Source organism: Columba livia, chromosome 10 (assembly GCF_036013475.1).
Source record: "Columba livia isolate bColLiv1 breed racing homer chromosome 10, bColLiv1.pat.W.v2, whole genome shotgun sequence".
In the NCBI taxonomy this organism is placed as follows: domain Eukaryota; kingdom Metazoa; phylum Chordata; class Aves; order Columbiformes; family Columbidae; genus Columba; species Columba livia.
In genome coordinates this window covers 1,405,822-1,420,612 of record NC_088611.1, presented here as the reverse complement: position 1 = coordinate 1,420,612, position 14,791 = coordinate 1,405,822, and the positions used below count along the sequence as shown (strand labels likewise).

The 14,791-nt window shown below is 47.2% G+C and overlaps 2 protein-coding genes across 18 annotated transcripts in view; one reads left to right on the top strand and one right to left on the bottom strand.

Annotated features, from left to right (window-relative positions):
- Positions 1-3,759, top strand: part of RAF1 (Raf-1 proto-oncogene, serine/threonine kinase) — a 79,078-nt gene extending 75,319 nt beyond the window's left edge. For all 16 annotated transcript variants that reach the window (XM_065074441.1, XM_065074436.1, XM_065074440.1 and 13 more), the window contains 2 exons: positions 935-1,069; positions 2,672-3,759. In XM_065074441.1, the coding sequence (XP_064930513.1) occupies positions 935-1,069; positions 2,672-2,812 (276 nt within the window). In that variant the 3' untranslated portion in view covers positions 2,813-3,759. The remainder of the gene's footprint in view (positions 1-934; positions 1,070-2,671) is intronic.
- Positions 3,760-3,763: 4 nt separating this feature from the next.
- Positions 3,764-14,791, bottom strand: part of MKRN2 (makorin ring finger protein 2) — a 12,457-nt gene continuing 1,429 nt past the window's right edge. For both annotated transcript variants that reach the window (XM_065074450.1, XM_065074451.1), the window contains exons 3-8: positions 13,777-13,952; positions 12,286-12,590; positions 10,621-10,835; positions 9,098-9,208; positions 7,160-7,304; positions 3,764-6,604 (exon numbers count right to left, since the gene is read on the bottom strand). In XM_065074450.1, the coding sequence (XP_064930522.1) occupies positions 6,461-6,604; positions 7,160-7,304; positions 9,098-9,208; positions 10,621-10,835; positions 12,286-12,590; positions 13,777-13,952 (1,096 nt within the window). In that variant the 3' untranslated portion in view covers positions 3,764-6,460. The remainder of the gene's footprint in view (positions 6,605-7,159; positions 7,305-9,097; positions 9,209-10,620; positions 10,836-12,285; positions 12,591-13,776; positions 13,953-14,791) is intronic.

Genomic DNA, 14,791 nt, shown 5'->3' with positions numbered 1-14,791 from the left:
TTGTCTGGAAACAAAACCAACCCCATGTCCTTTTTTGCTGCGTCAGCTGTGAGCGGTTCTGCCGACCTGGGCAGCCTGCTCCAGTGCTGTCACCCTCAAAGTAAAGAAGTTTCTCCTCAAAGTAAAGAAATTTCTCCTTATTTTAGGTTTTATGACAAAAATCTTGGTTACAGAACCTAAGCTGACTTTTCAGATCCTGTTATGAGCTTCCGAAATGGATTTACTTACTTTAACCTTTAAGGGCTCTTAAACTGTGGGATCTCAATGTGCCGTTTCATAGTCACTTTTTGGGAGTACAGCTGCAGCTAATTAGCTTAAAAATCCCACCTTATCTTACCCATATGCTCAGTTTTCTGCAGTATTAATTTCAGTGGGACTACTCGTGTGCATAAATTAAGCTCATGCTTAAATACATGCAAAATCTGAGCTCAAACATCTAGAAAATACATTCTCAAAATGACAAGTATGCATTAAAAAATCATCCTTGTCTGCCTGTCAGCCACGATGAAAACACACAACAGGTCTTGAAACCCGGTACACATTCCCAGTGAAACACACATGCAGGACAGAGTGAAAAAAGGGGGTTCAGTTGCATGCAGTCTGATTGCAAGTGTGTAATTATGGTCCTGTACAAAGTAACAAAAGAACACCGACTAACCTCTCCTCACCTCCACAAAATCATTGCTACTGGTGGACTGAGCTGTGGTGCCAAACTGGGCGCTGCTCTAACGGCCCGAGTTGCGGCTCGTTAGTCGCTATAGCCTTCAAGTGAAGGAAGGGGCTCAGCCACGCAGGCCAGCGTCACTGGTTTAATCCAACAGCAGCACCGTTGTTTCCATGAACTCCTCTGGACAACTGTGCCTGTGGTACTCGCCTTAACGCTACTGAAGCCGTCAGCTGGTGAAACAGCTTTTCCAACGTGGGTTTTTTGCAGATCATTTTCATGGTGGGCCGAGGGTATGCGTCTCCAGACCTCAGCAAACTCTACAAGAACTGCCCCAAGGCCATGAAGCGGCTCGTAGCAGATTGTTTGAAGAAAGTCAGGGAAGAACGACCTCTGTTTCCACAAGTAAGTGGTGTTTCAGAGTATTTCCTAAGTAGCCATTAGCACACAAACATTCCACACAGGTACAAGTGTTGGTTTATATAAAGTGGAGCCTTCCTATTTTTGTCTTTATTCACATGCACATCTTTTGCAGTTCTGATTGTACGTAGTTCTGTGAAGGTCACAAAAATATTTATGCAAGCAGATTGAAGCACTTTTAGACCAACACTAGAGCAATTTGCTTTCAACAGCTGACCAGTTTTTAGAGATAAGCAAAAAAAGCCCCAACACAATAAAATCTTTGTATTGGTATTTTATGTGAGTGTAGGTTTGGGGGAAGTGAGAGGCTGTTCCTCTTTACCTTCCTCACAACTACAATCAATCACACAAAACCACCGGGGAATTCAAATTCATGTAGCGGGTTTTGGTGTTTTTACAAAGGATGCTTTACCTTTTCCTGTCACTTTGAGGATGGTGAAGGTGCTTTTTTAGATTCACTAAATAGCTGGAATTAAACATCAGCAGCTTTCGGAAAAATAACTTCTTACAGTTAGAATCAAGTACAACTTCTGTTGTTTAGAAGGTTTTCTAAACGGCTTCTAAACGGACTGTTAGAAGATGTAACTCTTGCTGGGTTACTCTGTTGGAGAATTGTGTAGATGTTTGTTAATTCATTGCGAGCTAAGCACAGGTATCTCCCCATCCCCTGGAACTCGACTCCTATAGCAGTGGCACTGCCTGGAATATTCTGGAGCGCTGTTCTCAGAGCCTCCAAACGGTACTTCAGCGCTTTTAAGAGCAAGTGTGGAGTCTTGAATCTGGGCAGGAACAACCCCAGGTTCCAGTGTAAGTTGGGGAACGAGCTGTTGGAGAGCAGTGTAGGGGAAAGGGACCTGGGGGTCCTGGGGACAGCAGGGTGACCATGAGCCAGCGCTGGGCCCTTGTGGCCAGGAAGCCAATGGTACCTGGGGTGGGTTAGAAGGGGGTGGTCAGTAGGTCAGAGAGGTTCTCCTGCCCCTCTGCTCTGCCCTGGGGAGACCACACCTGGAATATTGTGTCCAGTTGTGGCCCCTCAGTTCCAGCAGGACAGGGAACTGCTGGAGAGAGTCCAGCGCAGCCACCAAGATGCTGAAGGGAGTGGAGCATCTCCCGTGTGAGGAAAGGCTGAGGGAGCTGGGGCTCTGGAGCTGGACAAGAGGAGACTGAGGGGGGACTCATTCCTGGGGATCAATATGGAAAGGGGGAGTGTCAGGAGGATGGAGCCAGGCTCTTCTGGTGACAATCAGTGACAGGACAAGGGGCAATGGGTGCAAACTGGAACACAGGAGGTTCCACTGAAAGATGAGAAGAAACTTGTTCCTGGTGAGGGTGGCAGAGCCTGGCCCAGGCTGCCCAGGGGGGTTGTGGAGTCTCCTTCTGTGCAGACATTCCAACCCGCCTGGACACCTTCCTGTGTAACCTCATCTGGGTGTTCCTGCTCCATGGGGGGATTGCACTGGGTGAGCTTTCCAGGGCCCTTCAACCCCTGACACTCTGGGATTCTATGTCAGAATAAATGAAGGTTTTAGACTGAAAAAGACAAGCAGCTCTAACGAGCCACCTTTTCCCTTTGTGCGTTTCCCTCAGATACTGTCGTCCATTGAACTGTTGCAACATTCTTTACCCAAAATCAACCGGAGTGCTTCGGAGCCCTCCCTGCACCGCGCTGCCCACACAGAGGACATCAACTCCTGCACATTAACGTCCACGAGACTGCCCGTGTTTTAGGCTGGCGCTCCCTTCCCTTGTTCTCGACAGCGACGGGGAAGGACAGCAGGACAGAAGTTGTGCGTGTGATGCCTCCGTGTCCAGGATCAGTGCCCGCAGATCAGCTGCGGCCCATGCTGAACAACAAGCTGCTAAGGATTCCTGCAGTTCTCCTGCAGGGCCACAGCTCCACCTTGCCTTTTTCTACCGTCTCTTTTACTGGGGTAGTTAACAGACTGTAAATCAAGAGATCTATTACTATTTTTTTAATAGATGCACTTGAGCCTTATTTTTCCCCATACACAGAAGCGATGGATGGTTCTTCGGCAGCGTTTCTGGATTGGAATCTGGCGGTGAATTGGTGTTTTTTACTTGCCTAGGTGGCCAAGGCAAGATGATGGCTGTGGGAGAGTTTGCCCTGACACGGGGAACCGCAAACACGGCTGAGGGAAGAGGAAAAACAAACAAAAACCAACTTTCTGGAAATCAGCTCCTGCCTAAGAGCTTTCATCAAGCCAATGAAATAAGTTCAAATGCTAATTCAACACAAAATAGTTTTGCACATAGAAGAAAAACTCTTGCAAAAGAAAGGAATCTGTTTGGAGCTGTACTGCTCGGAGAAGGAAGCTACGCCAGGCTCGCTATGGGCACCCGCAGTAACTTCAGCAGCTTATTTTGGTACTAGTGACTTGTTCCTTGCGGCCCAGAGCGGCAGGAGGCGCGAACCGCGGGCTCCGGGGGCCGAGGCGAGTGGACGTGATCCGGATACTTGTGCAAAAACGAGCGGAGTCTTCGTCCCACCGGGAGCTGTCGTCCGAGAGATGCACTAGCCAGAGGAAACTGAGTGTATACAGTTTTTCTTGCTGATTTGGGTTTTAATTTTGTTTTTATTGCTCCTGAGAAAATGCATTTATTGTAAGCCAAGGTTCCTCTGATTATCTTATTTTAATAAAATAAATTAAATTTTAGGTGTAAGATTCAATGTCATCATTTAATGCAGTCATCCATTTTTCTAACATGTACATCTGGCTTTGAAAACCTCAGAAAACGACATTCTGAATAGATTTTAAAACATCACTGGGATAGATAATAGCAGCTCAAGTAAAAACACACTTGATATGATAACCCAGAGGTTCCCCATCACATTCTTTACAATATGTTTTTTATTTTACAGTAGTGATTGTTCAGCAGCATCTACTGATGGACCATCAAGGAACTTAACTGAACCATCTCGGTGTTTTATCTTCTGTGAACCTGTTTCCTTAGGTAGGAGTGTTTTGTCTTGGCTGAACTCCACGGATGACAAATACAGGTGACTGATCAATAGATTTAATCGAAGAATCAGTTTCTCCAATGTCCTTCTGTTTAAATATGATCCTTAGGGCAAGGATGGAAGCCAAGGTTCCACTCCTGAAGCAAGAGCCTGGGATTCTGTCCTTATGTGTCAGGGTACGTCATTTATCTCTCATTTTACCTTCATTTCAATAAGAAACAGATGAAGAAAGGGAGAACAAAAGAGAAATGGTCAACTGCTTTAGCTCTGATTTCCTAAAAGAAACTCTTAATGCCTCATTTTTTAAAACTGACCATGTGTCACTTGAAAAAATTAAAATATTGTTGATAAATAGGCTTATTTTGACCAGCATTTGACGTCAAAATAGATGAAAGCTTCTAAGTGAAGTATTTAAGTTTCTAAGTCGTACTGCCCTTAAATTCAAACTCCTCTTTATGTTGTCCCTGGATAGTTTTGAAAACAAGTGTTTTTTTTATTTCAGGCTATTGTTGCCTGGTTAGAACTTCTTGGGGCAAAGTAAATCGGGAATGTCTTGTTTAAGGTAAAGAACATCCTCTCCATTGACTTTTTTTAGGTATATTTTATTACTAAAAATATTTCTCTCTGGAAAAAATGTGCAAGAGCAGCTAGAAACAAACTTCAGTGGGAGGCAAAGGGCTGTCCAGGGGCTTGGGGATACAAAGAGCTGGTGAACCTTCACCTTACAGCAAGTTCTCCACCTCTCCTTGCGCTACGGTATTTTCCTTCACCTTTGTAATTAGCGCTGAAGAATTACACTAATGGCTTCCTGCGTTAAGACTTTCCTGGTGCTGTCACGTGGCGGTTTTAAACAGCAGCTGCCGAGGTCCTCACCCTTACAGACATGCAGTATTTCCATCCAGGACATTGCTCAGCTCCAGGGTTGACCCAGAAACTCCAACCCAGGCGGATAATCCTCGTGTCACTAACTTGCTGCTGTTTCAGGTGGTTTGAGGTGAAGGGTCCCGCTGTTTGCGTTATGACGGTGACGCAGATGCTGTTTTCCCCAGCGGAGCAGCGCCCTGGTGTTTTTGCACAAGTGTCTCTAAATAGACTTCACAACACAAATAATTCCCGCAGTCTCACCACTGAATCTTTCTGGAGTGCTTAAGCAGCCTCTCGGGTACACAGTCTCCTCCAGCCATGGGATAAATTGCCCCACTACTTACTTTAAAATTGTATGAATGTGCTTGAGAAAACTTAAATATAAGTGTTTTAATGCTGTATCACACAGTCACCATTTCAGTCGTGGCCAGACTGAATTTAACCGCGAAGTTAACGACAAATGACTTAGCAGAATTAACTTCTTGGCTCAACTTCCACAAATTGCTTTTGCAACACAAACATGAACTAAATTTTTGACAAAAGTAAAATTCAGTAACGATTTTATGGTTGGATTAATGATCTTAAGGGTGTTCTCCAACCCACGTTATTTAATGATTGTAATTCCGTTACTTCAGCAGAGATGTGCGTTAATTGCGTTAACAGCAATTGGGGCTGTGCTGCTGTCCCTCCCAGGACACTGCGGGCAGTGTCACCAGTGCTGCTGTGCGTAACATCACTGACATAAGACCAGAAAATCATTTACTTCATTTGCATTAACTGAATCAACGTTTCCCTTCCAGTCAAATATATTTGCACTAATTAAATTGAACAAAAATCTAACTATTACTGTTGCAATGAACGCTGACAGTAACGACTCTCTTACAGTTTCCAGGTTCCAGTTGGCACTGTGGGTTTAATTCGGGTGGATGTTGTGGCTGCTCTGCCCGAATCTATTCATCAGTATAGTGGTGTTTGCCTTCCAGGAGGTGCTCTGAGACTCCTCCTGCCACTATACGCTCTAATTATTTTAAACCAAGATTATTTTTAACCCAAGGACGGGAACCCGCTCCCCAAACATGATTGTGACCTCCAGGTACTACTTTGGTTGAGGTATAAACGTACTAGTTCTTAAAGCTCCTTTTTAAGGAAGAAAAAGCTACACTGACCATCATTTCCAGTGGGTTTTGTAGATAGACATTTAGTGAAAAAAGCACCCAAAATAGATTTTTAGCAACAGTTTTTAACAGCTTAAGCTTTAAATGGTAAGAGAGGAGCTGTATTTAAACCACCACTCAACTCACAAGACAGAAGCTGTTACGTCCAAGAGGGAGAAAAGCCCCTTGGGATTAAGGGATTTGTTTCCATGCAATCAATTTCACTTTTTAAATATATTTTAGTATTTTTGTTGCCATACAAAAAACCATCCGAAAACGTTACCGGGACTGCACAAGTAAACCACAGGGCACACTCGTTCCAGGGTGCTGCAGAAAGGAGAAGCAGCGCTAAACGAAGAGCAGCACCTTGCGTTCGCTTTATTGCGAGGTGGCAGAATCCTCGTCGGGCCCGGAAAGGTGCATGAACAGTTCTCCGAGTTCCGTAACGTCATCGTCTGTGCTGGCCACAGTCCTGCTTTCTCTGTCTTCAATGAAGTCCCACAGGCGAACCGAATTGAAGAACTGCAATAGAAGAACATCCGACTGAGCTTGAACCAGCACTTGTCCCCGCTCCATCCAAGTAGTGTCCACTACCAGCCTCATTTCTTGATGCAAAAAATATCAAGTCAGAAGCTGAGAATCAAAATCTGGGTTTGTGCTGGGATTTAACACTCGGCACCGTTTGGTGTTAAATTCACAGTGACAGCCCCTCTTTCCCATGACGATCGGTGTCCAGGAGCTGCCCCGGCCCTGTGAGTGTTTGGGGAGGTTCTGACTTTGTTAGCCGCTCTCACTGCCAGCTGTGTGCGAGCAGCCCAGAGCAGTTTTCAGCACCATCGGTGACAGCTTTACCAGCAAAATCCCTCTGAAGATTTGCCACGAGAAGGATTGGTTGAAAAAATAAACGGTAATAAATGTTTACAATTAAATGAAAGGTGCCTTCTCCTTCCCGATAACAAACCTTGGCCTCAAGGCAAGCTGAGGGACGCTGTATATGCTTTTTTAAGGCCGTGCAGGGTGCAAAACACCTTTCCATTTACAACGTTTTAATGACGCTTGGCTGGAGCAGCCCCTTACCCGCACGGTCCCCTCGGAGCTGAGCTGTTTGCGCGGTTTTTCGGGTTCAGCTCGCGTCCCGTCTGGATACGCGTGAAGGTAAAGACACTTTCCGCCAAACGGGCAAGTTCCTTTCCCTTGCTCAAAGTACTTGCAGGGTTTCTTCCTGGTGTAAGGAGAGGAGAGAGTGTTATTGCGGCAGCACGCAGGCATCAGCTCATCATCTCAGCCTTAGCGACGCGAAGTACTTGCTCCTGGTAACAAACACACCCAGAGGTTTGGGCTGTTCCCCAGCCGACAGCAATCAAAATAGATGGGAAAGATTATTAAAAAGGAACGAAGATATAAAAAAACCAGCATCATAACAAAAAAACCTTGAAAACATCCTAAGACTTGAAAAGCAAAGGATGTTCAGAGAATGTACATCTTCATCAAGTGGCCAAATCTCTTGCTATTTTTCTGGCATTCCTCCCCTGTATTTTCTAGCACTTCATTATTACAAACCAGTTCTTCTCATCGTCTCTTTTGGAAGATCTATGACAATCATTCCTTAATTTAAGTTCCATCAGCTTTGGTGTTGAACCAAGCCGCTGTAGCTGCCCAGCAAGTTTCTATACCTGTGTTCCTCACAAAGGTTGTGCAGCAGTACCCGGGGGGGTGTACTGGTACCCCCAGTACCCAGGACGGGGGTCCATGGATTGTTCTACAATGAAAAACATCTGCAGAGGAAACTGCAGAGAAAACGCAGCTGAACTTGGGAACTTTACATGCACTGATTTCTAAGACATCTACCACATCTCCATTCTGGCAAATAGCAACTACATGGAGAAGAAAGTTCAAAAATAATAACAAAACCCACCAATGAACCCCAACCCCCCAGCCAGGCAGTGCACTAAAAGCAGAACGAATTTGTCTTGGTTGGGAACACAAATTCCACGTTTCTGGGTCTGACTTATTTCATCCTGTGCTGGCATATAAATCAGAATGGATTTGTGCTGGCGTGACCCCCCGCTCTTAATTCAGCCTCCCCTTTATGAGCTTGTCGTCACTCCATGCAATGCTAAATCCCCAAGTTAACCTGACTGCCAAGAGATCTACTCACAAAAACCTCGGTGGCACAGAAACTGTCTCCAACACAATGTATTGCTGTTAGCTGAGCACTGATGCAAAGCCCGTTTCAGATTCTCCTGTACACAACAGCTCCTGTTTGTAACACCCGAGCTGATCTCACCCAGAACGCGGCCACTTAAAAACTGCCCAACTTACTCCCCCCAGTTCAGAGCCCTTGGGAATTAAAATGAAAAACCACGACAGCAATAGGGTATGAAAACCAAACCATATTGGAAGAACCTCAATTTAAAGTGACTCATTCTATTCAAATATTTTCCCTGACGGTAAGGTAAGATGAGACGCTGGATTAAACATCTAACGCCACAGTGCTGCTCGCAGCAATTCTGCCGTGGTATAACAGGACTTGAGAGCCCAACAGCTTCTGAAGCAGCTGGAAAGCTCGTAGCAACAGATTTAGGCAAGGCCTGGGGTTTTTTTTGTTGTCCAAAGGCGTGTTTAAAGGCTGGTGCACGTATTTCCAGCAGACATGACAAAAGCCTCGTGAATTTTTATCCCATCTTTCAAGGGACTATTACATTTTCCTTCCCTACCTGTTCTCAGTAAGTGACAACCTTCCAGGTGAGTATGTCCGAGGGATCAACAGAAAACTCATGACGCTGAAACAGCTCCAGCGCTTCAGAGCACACTGAGTTTGAATAATTCCTGATGTGTAATTACGTGACAGACCCTTTTGTGGCAGTCACAACGCTAAATCACAGTGTTGACAGAGATTAAGGGTTTTGTGTATAAAGGTCTGTAATTATACAAAGTTTAATGAGCACTTTGATTAAGTCTTAGTGTGTTTGTCTTAAGGATGATGTAAATAGTGTTTGTGGTCACTGAACTTACCCAACTCCTTGCTTAAACGCTTCGATCAGCTCGTTTTTCTTCTCCTGGTCTTCCACCCAATACGCGCTGGGAATGACGAACTCGGATATCACACGGCACTCCGGGCAAGACCTGAACGGATGGAGACAAACCAGCAACGCTCTGTTACCTCCCGAGAGCAATATTCCTCCATACATTTGCCAGAAACAGCCGCCTCCTGAGGGAGCGGGAGATGTTCGTCACCGCGACGTGTCAGACGCGGGCAGATGTTACAAAACAACCCAACTCAAGGCAGCCAGGGCTTGCGCTGCCTTGTGCTTGTTTCTAGACTTGACCAAAACAACAGCTATTTCCTCAGTACGCAGAAGCAAACTGTCCCTGCTAATCCCAGAAATAAACCTGTTACTCGAGTGCTGCAGCAGGCAAAGCAGCTGAAGAAAGACACAGGAAGGTCTCAAAGCCTTTTGAAACGGGATCGGACCTCCACCAGCAGCCATGGGTTGTTCACTTAGTGCGTTTACGAGATGGATTTCTACATGAGGAACTAAGGAACGTGAGGAACTAAGATCAAGAGTCAAATACGCCATGTCCGGTCCCTCGACAAGCCTAGGAAGGGCTTTATTACCCCCTCCCCGTACGTCCTGTCAAACACCTTGTCCCCCAGCAAGCAACAGAACTGAGCCAAGTCCCTCCTTTAGATTAACTTTGCAGCAACCAGTATGTTCAACATTATGGAAGAATGTAAAAAACTTGTTTGAAGAATTTTAAATACTAATGTATTTAATCCCCTCGCAGTCCCTGCTGTAGGCTGAATATCTCAGTACCTGCGCAACAGGAGTTCATGTCCAATACACGTCCTAACGAGCTACAGTTCAATTAAATTTATAATGAAAGTTGTGCAGAACAGTCTCCTTTGGCAGAAGACAAAATGTTTCCCACCTTTCCCTCAGTGTGCTTATAACTTGAGTTTTCAGACAGGTGCTCAAAAAAGGAAATTGCCTTAATAGGATGTTTTAAATTCTCTCATCTGAGGAAGAGCACGTTTGGAATACATTTTTTATACAGCTAGAAGACAAAGGCATTTACTCAGATACAGGTAAATGTGTGATTAGTGGGACATTTAGCTTGAGTCAGCCATCACTTAGAGAAAAATCCCGTAATGAACACACACACAGGGAGGAAGGAGCCGCTGCTGTTGTACACAGGTCACTGGGAGGGTCTCAGCTGCTCCAGAGCCCGGCGTGCGCTTTGTCCCATCATCAGCATAACCAGAGGGCAAAGTGACACAGGGCCAAGCTCTCCCCACGTCAAGGAACCAAAGGACCCCATGGATCCTACTGCTCCTGAAAGTCGTTGTCACAGCCACGCTCCAACGTCCTGCAATTTGCCAGCACTTGGACTGGGATTTTCTGAGCTCAGACTTACAAATGGCTACGGTAACATGTACAGCTACCAGCAGTTTTATTTCTGTATCAAGTCAAAGCGCAGCGGGGAGCCGATCGCACCGACACAGAGCACAGAGAACTCTGGTAACACCGACTTACTTGATGATGGGATTCTCGAACTGCTTGGCGCATCTCCACTGCCGGATGCAGGACAGGCAGTACGTGTGGTTGCAGTTGGAGAGGATCCCAAACCTCCTCTCGGAGGCCGATGGTTTCTCATACACCACTTCCATGCAGATGCTGCACACCTTGTCCTGACTGGCCTGAAATGCAAAGGCCTTCTCCATGTCGTGCTCAAACGTCGCCATGCACATCTGTCGGGGGAGAGACATCGCTGGTAACTGCAGTCCGCGTATCGGGCTGTCCCTTCTCAAACACGAGTGTCTACAAAAAGGATCTATTGCAGGAAAAGCAAGGGTCACTCCTCAGAAGCATCGTTCCTACCCTTCATTGTCATCATTTAACTTTAAGAACATTAAATTCAATCACGTATTTCAACCCTTCAGTGTTCTCTGCAGCTTCAGGAGAATCAGAGGCAAGGCTGCCCCAGCGCTCGGCATTCACCCCTTTCTGTGTCTGTCATGGAAGGAGATGTTTCAAATACCCCGAAAACCAGCTAATTCAGGGGCCAGAACAGGGGCCACACTCCAGATGTTACGCTGCTCAGCATTAAGGCCACGCTCGTTCGCCAGACACTAAGCTGTACCCAGCTAAGGATTTAGTCTCCTGTTACCGGCTTTCCTACAGCATTTCTCAACACAGCATCCCAGAAGTGACAACCCAGAACCAATTTACATTTCACAGCACTACAAGGTGAGCTGGTGCTTATACCTGCATGGTTTTACCTCTTGCTTTTCAATGTTCTCAGGACTTGACAAGCAAAATGAAGACTTTGAATTACAATAATAAAATATCAGACATAAACCACTTCCACATTAGCAGCAGCATTTTGAGCCCTAGCACACACCTCCGGAGCCGAGCGCCTGAGAGCAGCGATGACGGGACACGGTGCCAGATGGCAACCAGGTCCCACCAGCAGCCATGCGATCTGCAGGGACCTGCCGACCACACACAACTCATTTATAACCCCTTGGATTCTACTTTGAACTCCAGAGAGACTTATGATTCAGTCACCACCAACACTGCTGGTCTGTCTCCTCCTCAGCCTTGAGAACTTGTGCACTTGACCAGCCCTGACCTAAATCTGGTAGCCAGGCAGGGAAGAGCAGCCCCTTAAGCCCAGCTCTGCACAGCCAATTCCCCATCCAGTCTCTCCAGTTGTTCTACTGCAGGTTTAGCTCCAAAATCTTCACACACCCTGAAATCAGCCCAACCAAGAGGAGACAGGTGAAGCGGCGAGGCAGCAGAGGGGCTGGGCGACCTCTGAGAGCGCCCCGGCAGATCGCGATTCCTCTCCCACACTGTACACAACGTACCACTGCGACCTGACGTAAGCTACAAACGACATTCTCCTGGTAGGGTTTTAGGGTGTTCCGGGAGAAGGCTGCAGGCAAGGTTCCCATCAGAACGAAATGGGGAAAAAAGAAGTTGCTATAAAAGGCCATGTGCATCATCAGTACCAATTAAGCCCCAGATGCCTGGACAGACCACTCTAAGAATCATTTCATAGCTAAATAACAATTAAACAAAAGCTCTTTGGAACAACAGACTCTTCTACAAAGCGTATCTTTGGATTTTAGGGCAAACAAACTAAACCTTGCCCTAAGCAAAGCAAACCTCCCACTGATCTCACGTCAATATTACCATCTCGTGAGCCTTCCTCTGTTCTTGGTCGAAAGGGTGAAGGACTTGCAAGCCGCAGATCTCGCAGACGTCGCCGTGCAGGTAGAGGCAGCGATCCCCGAAGTGGCAGGCGCCCGCCGCAGCGTAGGGACACAGCTGCTCTCCCTCGGCGCCGGAGCCACCAGCGACCGGCTCTTCCAGCCCGCTGCAAATCGCTTCCAAATACGAGTGGGGCTTCATTTCCAGATTCTCGTTTTGGTCGCTGCAATAGACCACATCACCCGTAGCAATGGGCTTCTGCTTTTCTTCGTTGGAGCCGCACAGGTCTTGGGAAACAGAAACATAATATGAACCACGCAAGAAGCTGCACAAAACCCTGCACAAGAAGCTCCATATTATTTTGTTCCAATAACTACCAGGTTGGTTTTGGTTTGTTTTTTTTTTCCAAGTGTTCTTCTTAATGAAATCTCATCTCTAAGCCCATTTTGCTCACAAATCACAAGGATTTTTACAAATTACCTATGGAAAAGCCCAATTTCAAGGTCTCTTCAGCTGTTTGCTGTTTACAAGTAGGATTAAAAAGTCCCCTTATTTCACACGAGGGCAACTGCCCCACTTGGTGCATGAGCCCCCTGCTCTGCCAGGCACGAGAGGACATCTCTGTCCTGCTGTCCCTAAGGGCTGGCACAACCTCCACCGGCATGTGCCTGGCACAAAGCCACCAGGTTTTTGCATTTCAGACACCCTCACGTGGAGAACAGAACGCACAAAAAAATCTAGAGAGAGTCCAGCGCAGCCACCAAGATGCTGAAGGGAGTGGAGCATCTCCCGTGTGAGGAAAGGCTGAGGGAGCTGGGGCTCTGGAGCTGGACAAGAGGAGACTGAGGGGGGACTCATTCCTGGGGATCAATATGGAAAGGGGGAGTGTCAGGAGGATGGAGCCAGGCTCTTCTCGGTGACAACCAATGACAGGACAAGGGGCAATGGGTGCAAACTGGAACACAGGAGGTTCCACTGAAAGATGAGAAGAAACTTGTTCCTGGTGAGGGTGGCAGAGCCTGGCCCAGGCTGCCCAGGGGGGTTGTGGAGTCTCCTTCTGTGCAGACATTCCAACCCGCCTGGACACCTTCCTGTGTAACCTCATCTGGGTGTTCCTGCTCCATGGGGGGATTGCACTGGATGAGCTTTCCAGGGCCCTTCCAACCCCTGACACTCTGGGATTCTGTGATCTGAGGTGCAGATATTTTAACCAAAGAAATCAAAACAAAATAACACCCCTAAAAATCCCTCAAAACAAATCCCATCCTTCAGGGAACGCCTAAAACCAGTTGGCTGGACACAAGCAGGAAAAGGAACCAACAGGCACAAGCGTTTCCACGAATGAGGCCTCAGGGGGTGGTCAGTGTGACTGCACCTCGCCAGCCGTCCACAGAACTCGAGTATTAAAAGGAGAAAAACCACGCGACGCCTACGAAGCACCGAGGAGGACACAGGTGGCACCATCCCACTCACTTCTGTCCCTCAGCACCAGCGTTTTCTTCTCCCGCTTGCCCGTCTCGTGCAGTTTGCTGCGGGTGACGGGGGCGCCGTGCTCGGGAGGGGGCCGGTGGCTGTGTGGCGCGGCCGAGGACAGCGGAGGTGGCGCGGGGGCCGCTCCCCCCGACGGTGGGTGCCTGATGTGATCGTACCTGCCACAGGAAAAAGGCAGAACTCAAAGGCTAACCTCGGCACAGTGGCAGGACACAAATGAAATATAACTAATTAGATCCTTTTTTCTTTAAAAGGATTGTTCTGACAAGTTGACTGAACTGCTCAGTCTCTTCTAAAGCCAGACTAAAAGGTTTCTCAGTCTCTGAAAGCACACCTTTATTTCCTTCTCCACAGACACCGAGCATAGCTGAAAGAACATTATTCATGTGCGTATTAAATTAGACCTTTGTCATCCCCTCACACACACAGGTTTGCTGGCGTTTCTCAGAGAAGCAACATCCAAACGCTGCGCAGGAATGAACGGTATTTTGTGATCTCGGTTACCCCCTGCAAGCAGCGACACTCAAACTTTCTGCTCCCACACCACAGGACAGGATGTGGGGTCTGCATATGGGATAGAAAAGGACCCGAAACATCCAGTGAAGCACAGAAATACGCTCCAGCAGCAGAGCAGGAGCAAGCGGTGCAGTAAACAGACTGGTCCAGTAAAGCCCTGGATGTACCTGAACGCTGTAGAATATTTTTGATGGGAACAAAAACGCTGTCCACATCTGTTTCTGATCCCACGCTCAGGGCCCGTACACGCTCACAGATGTGCCGTAGCATGAACTGCTCCTGCACACAGTGCCCCAAACTCCTGCAACACAGCTGGAGTAAAACAGCAACACACTTTGCAGCCATTGCTACGGCCCAGTCTGCGTGTGACACGGTGCCCTGAGCGACACGGCCGCCAGCAGCATCATACATCGCTAATTAACGTGAGCAGCTAATGTTCCATCTCCAGATCCCAGTTTGGTACCACGAGCGAGGCAAAGGA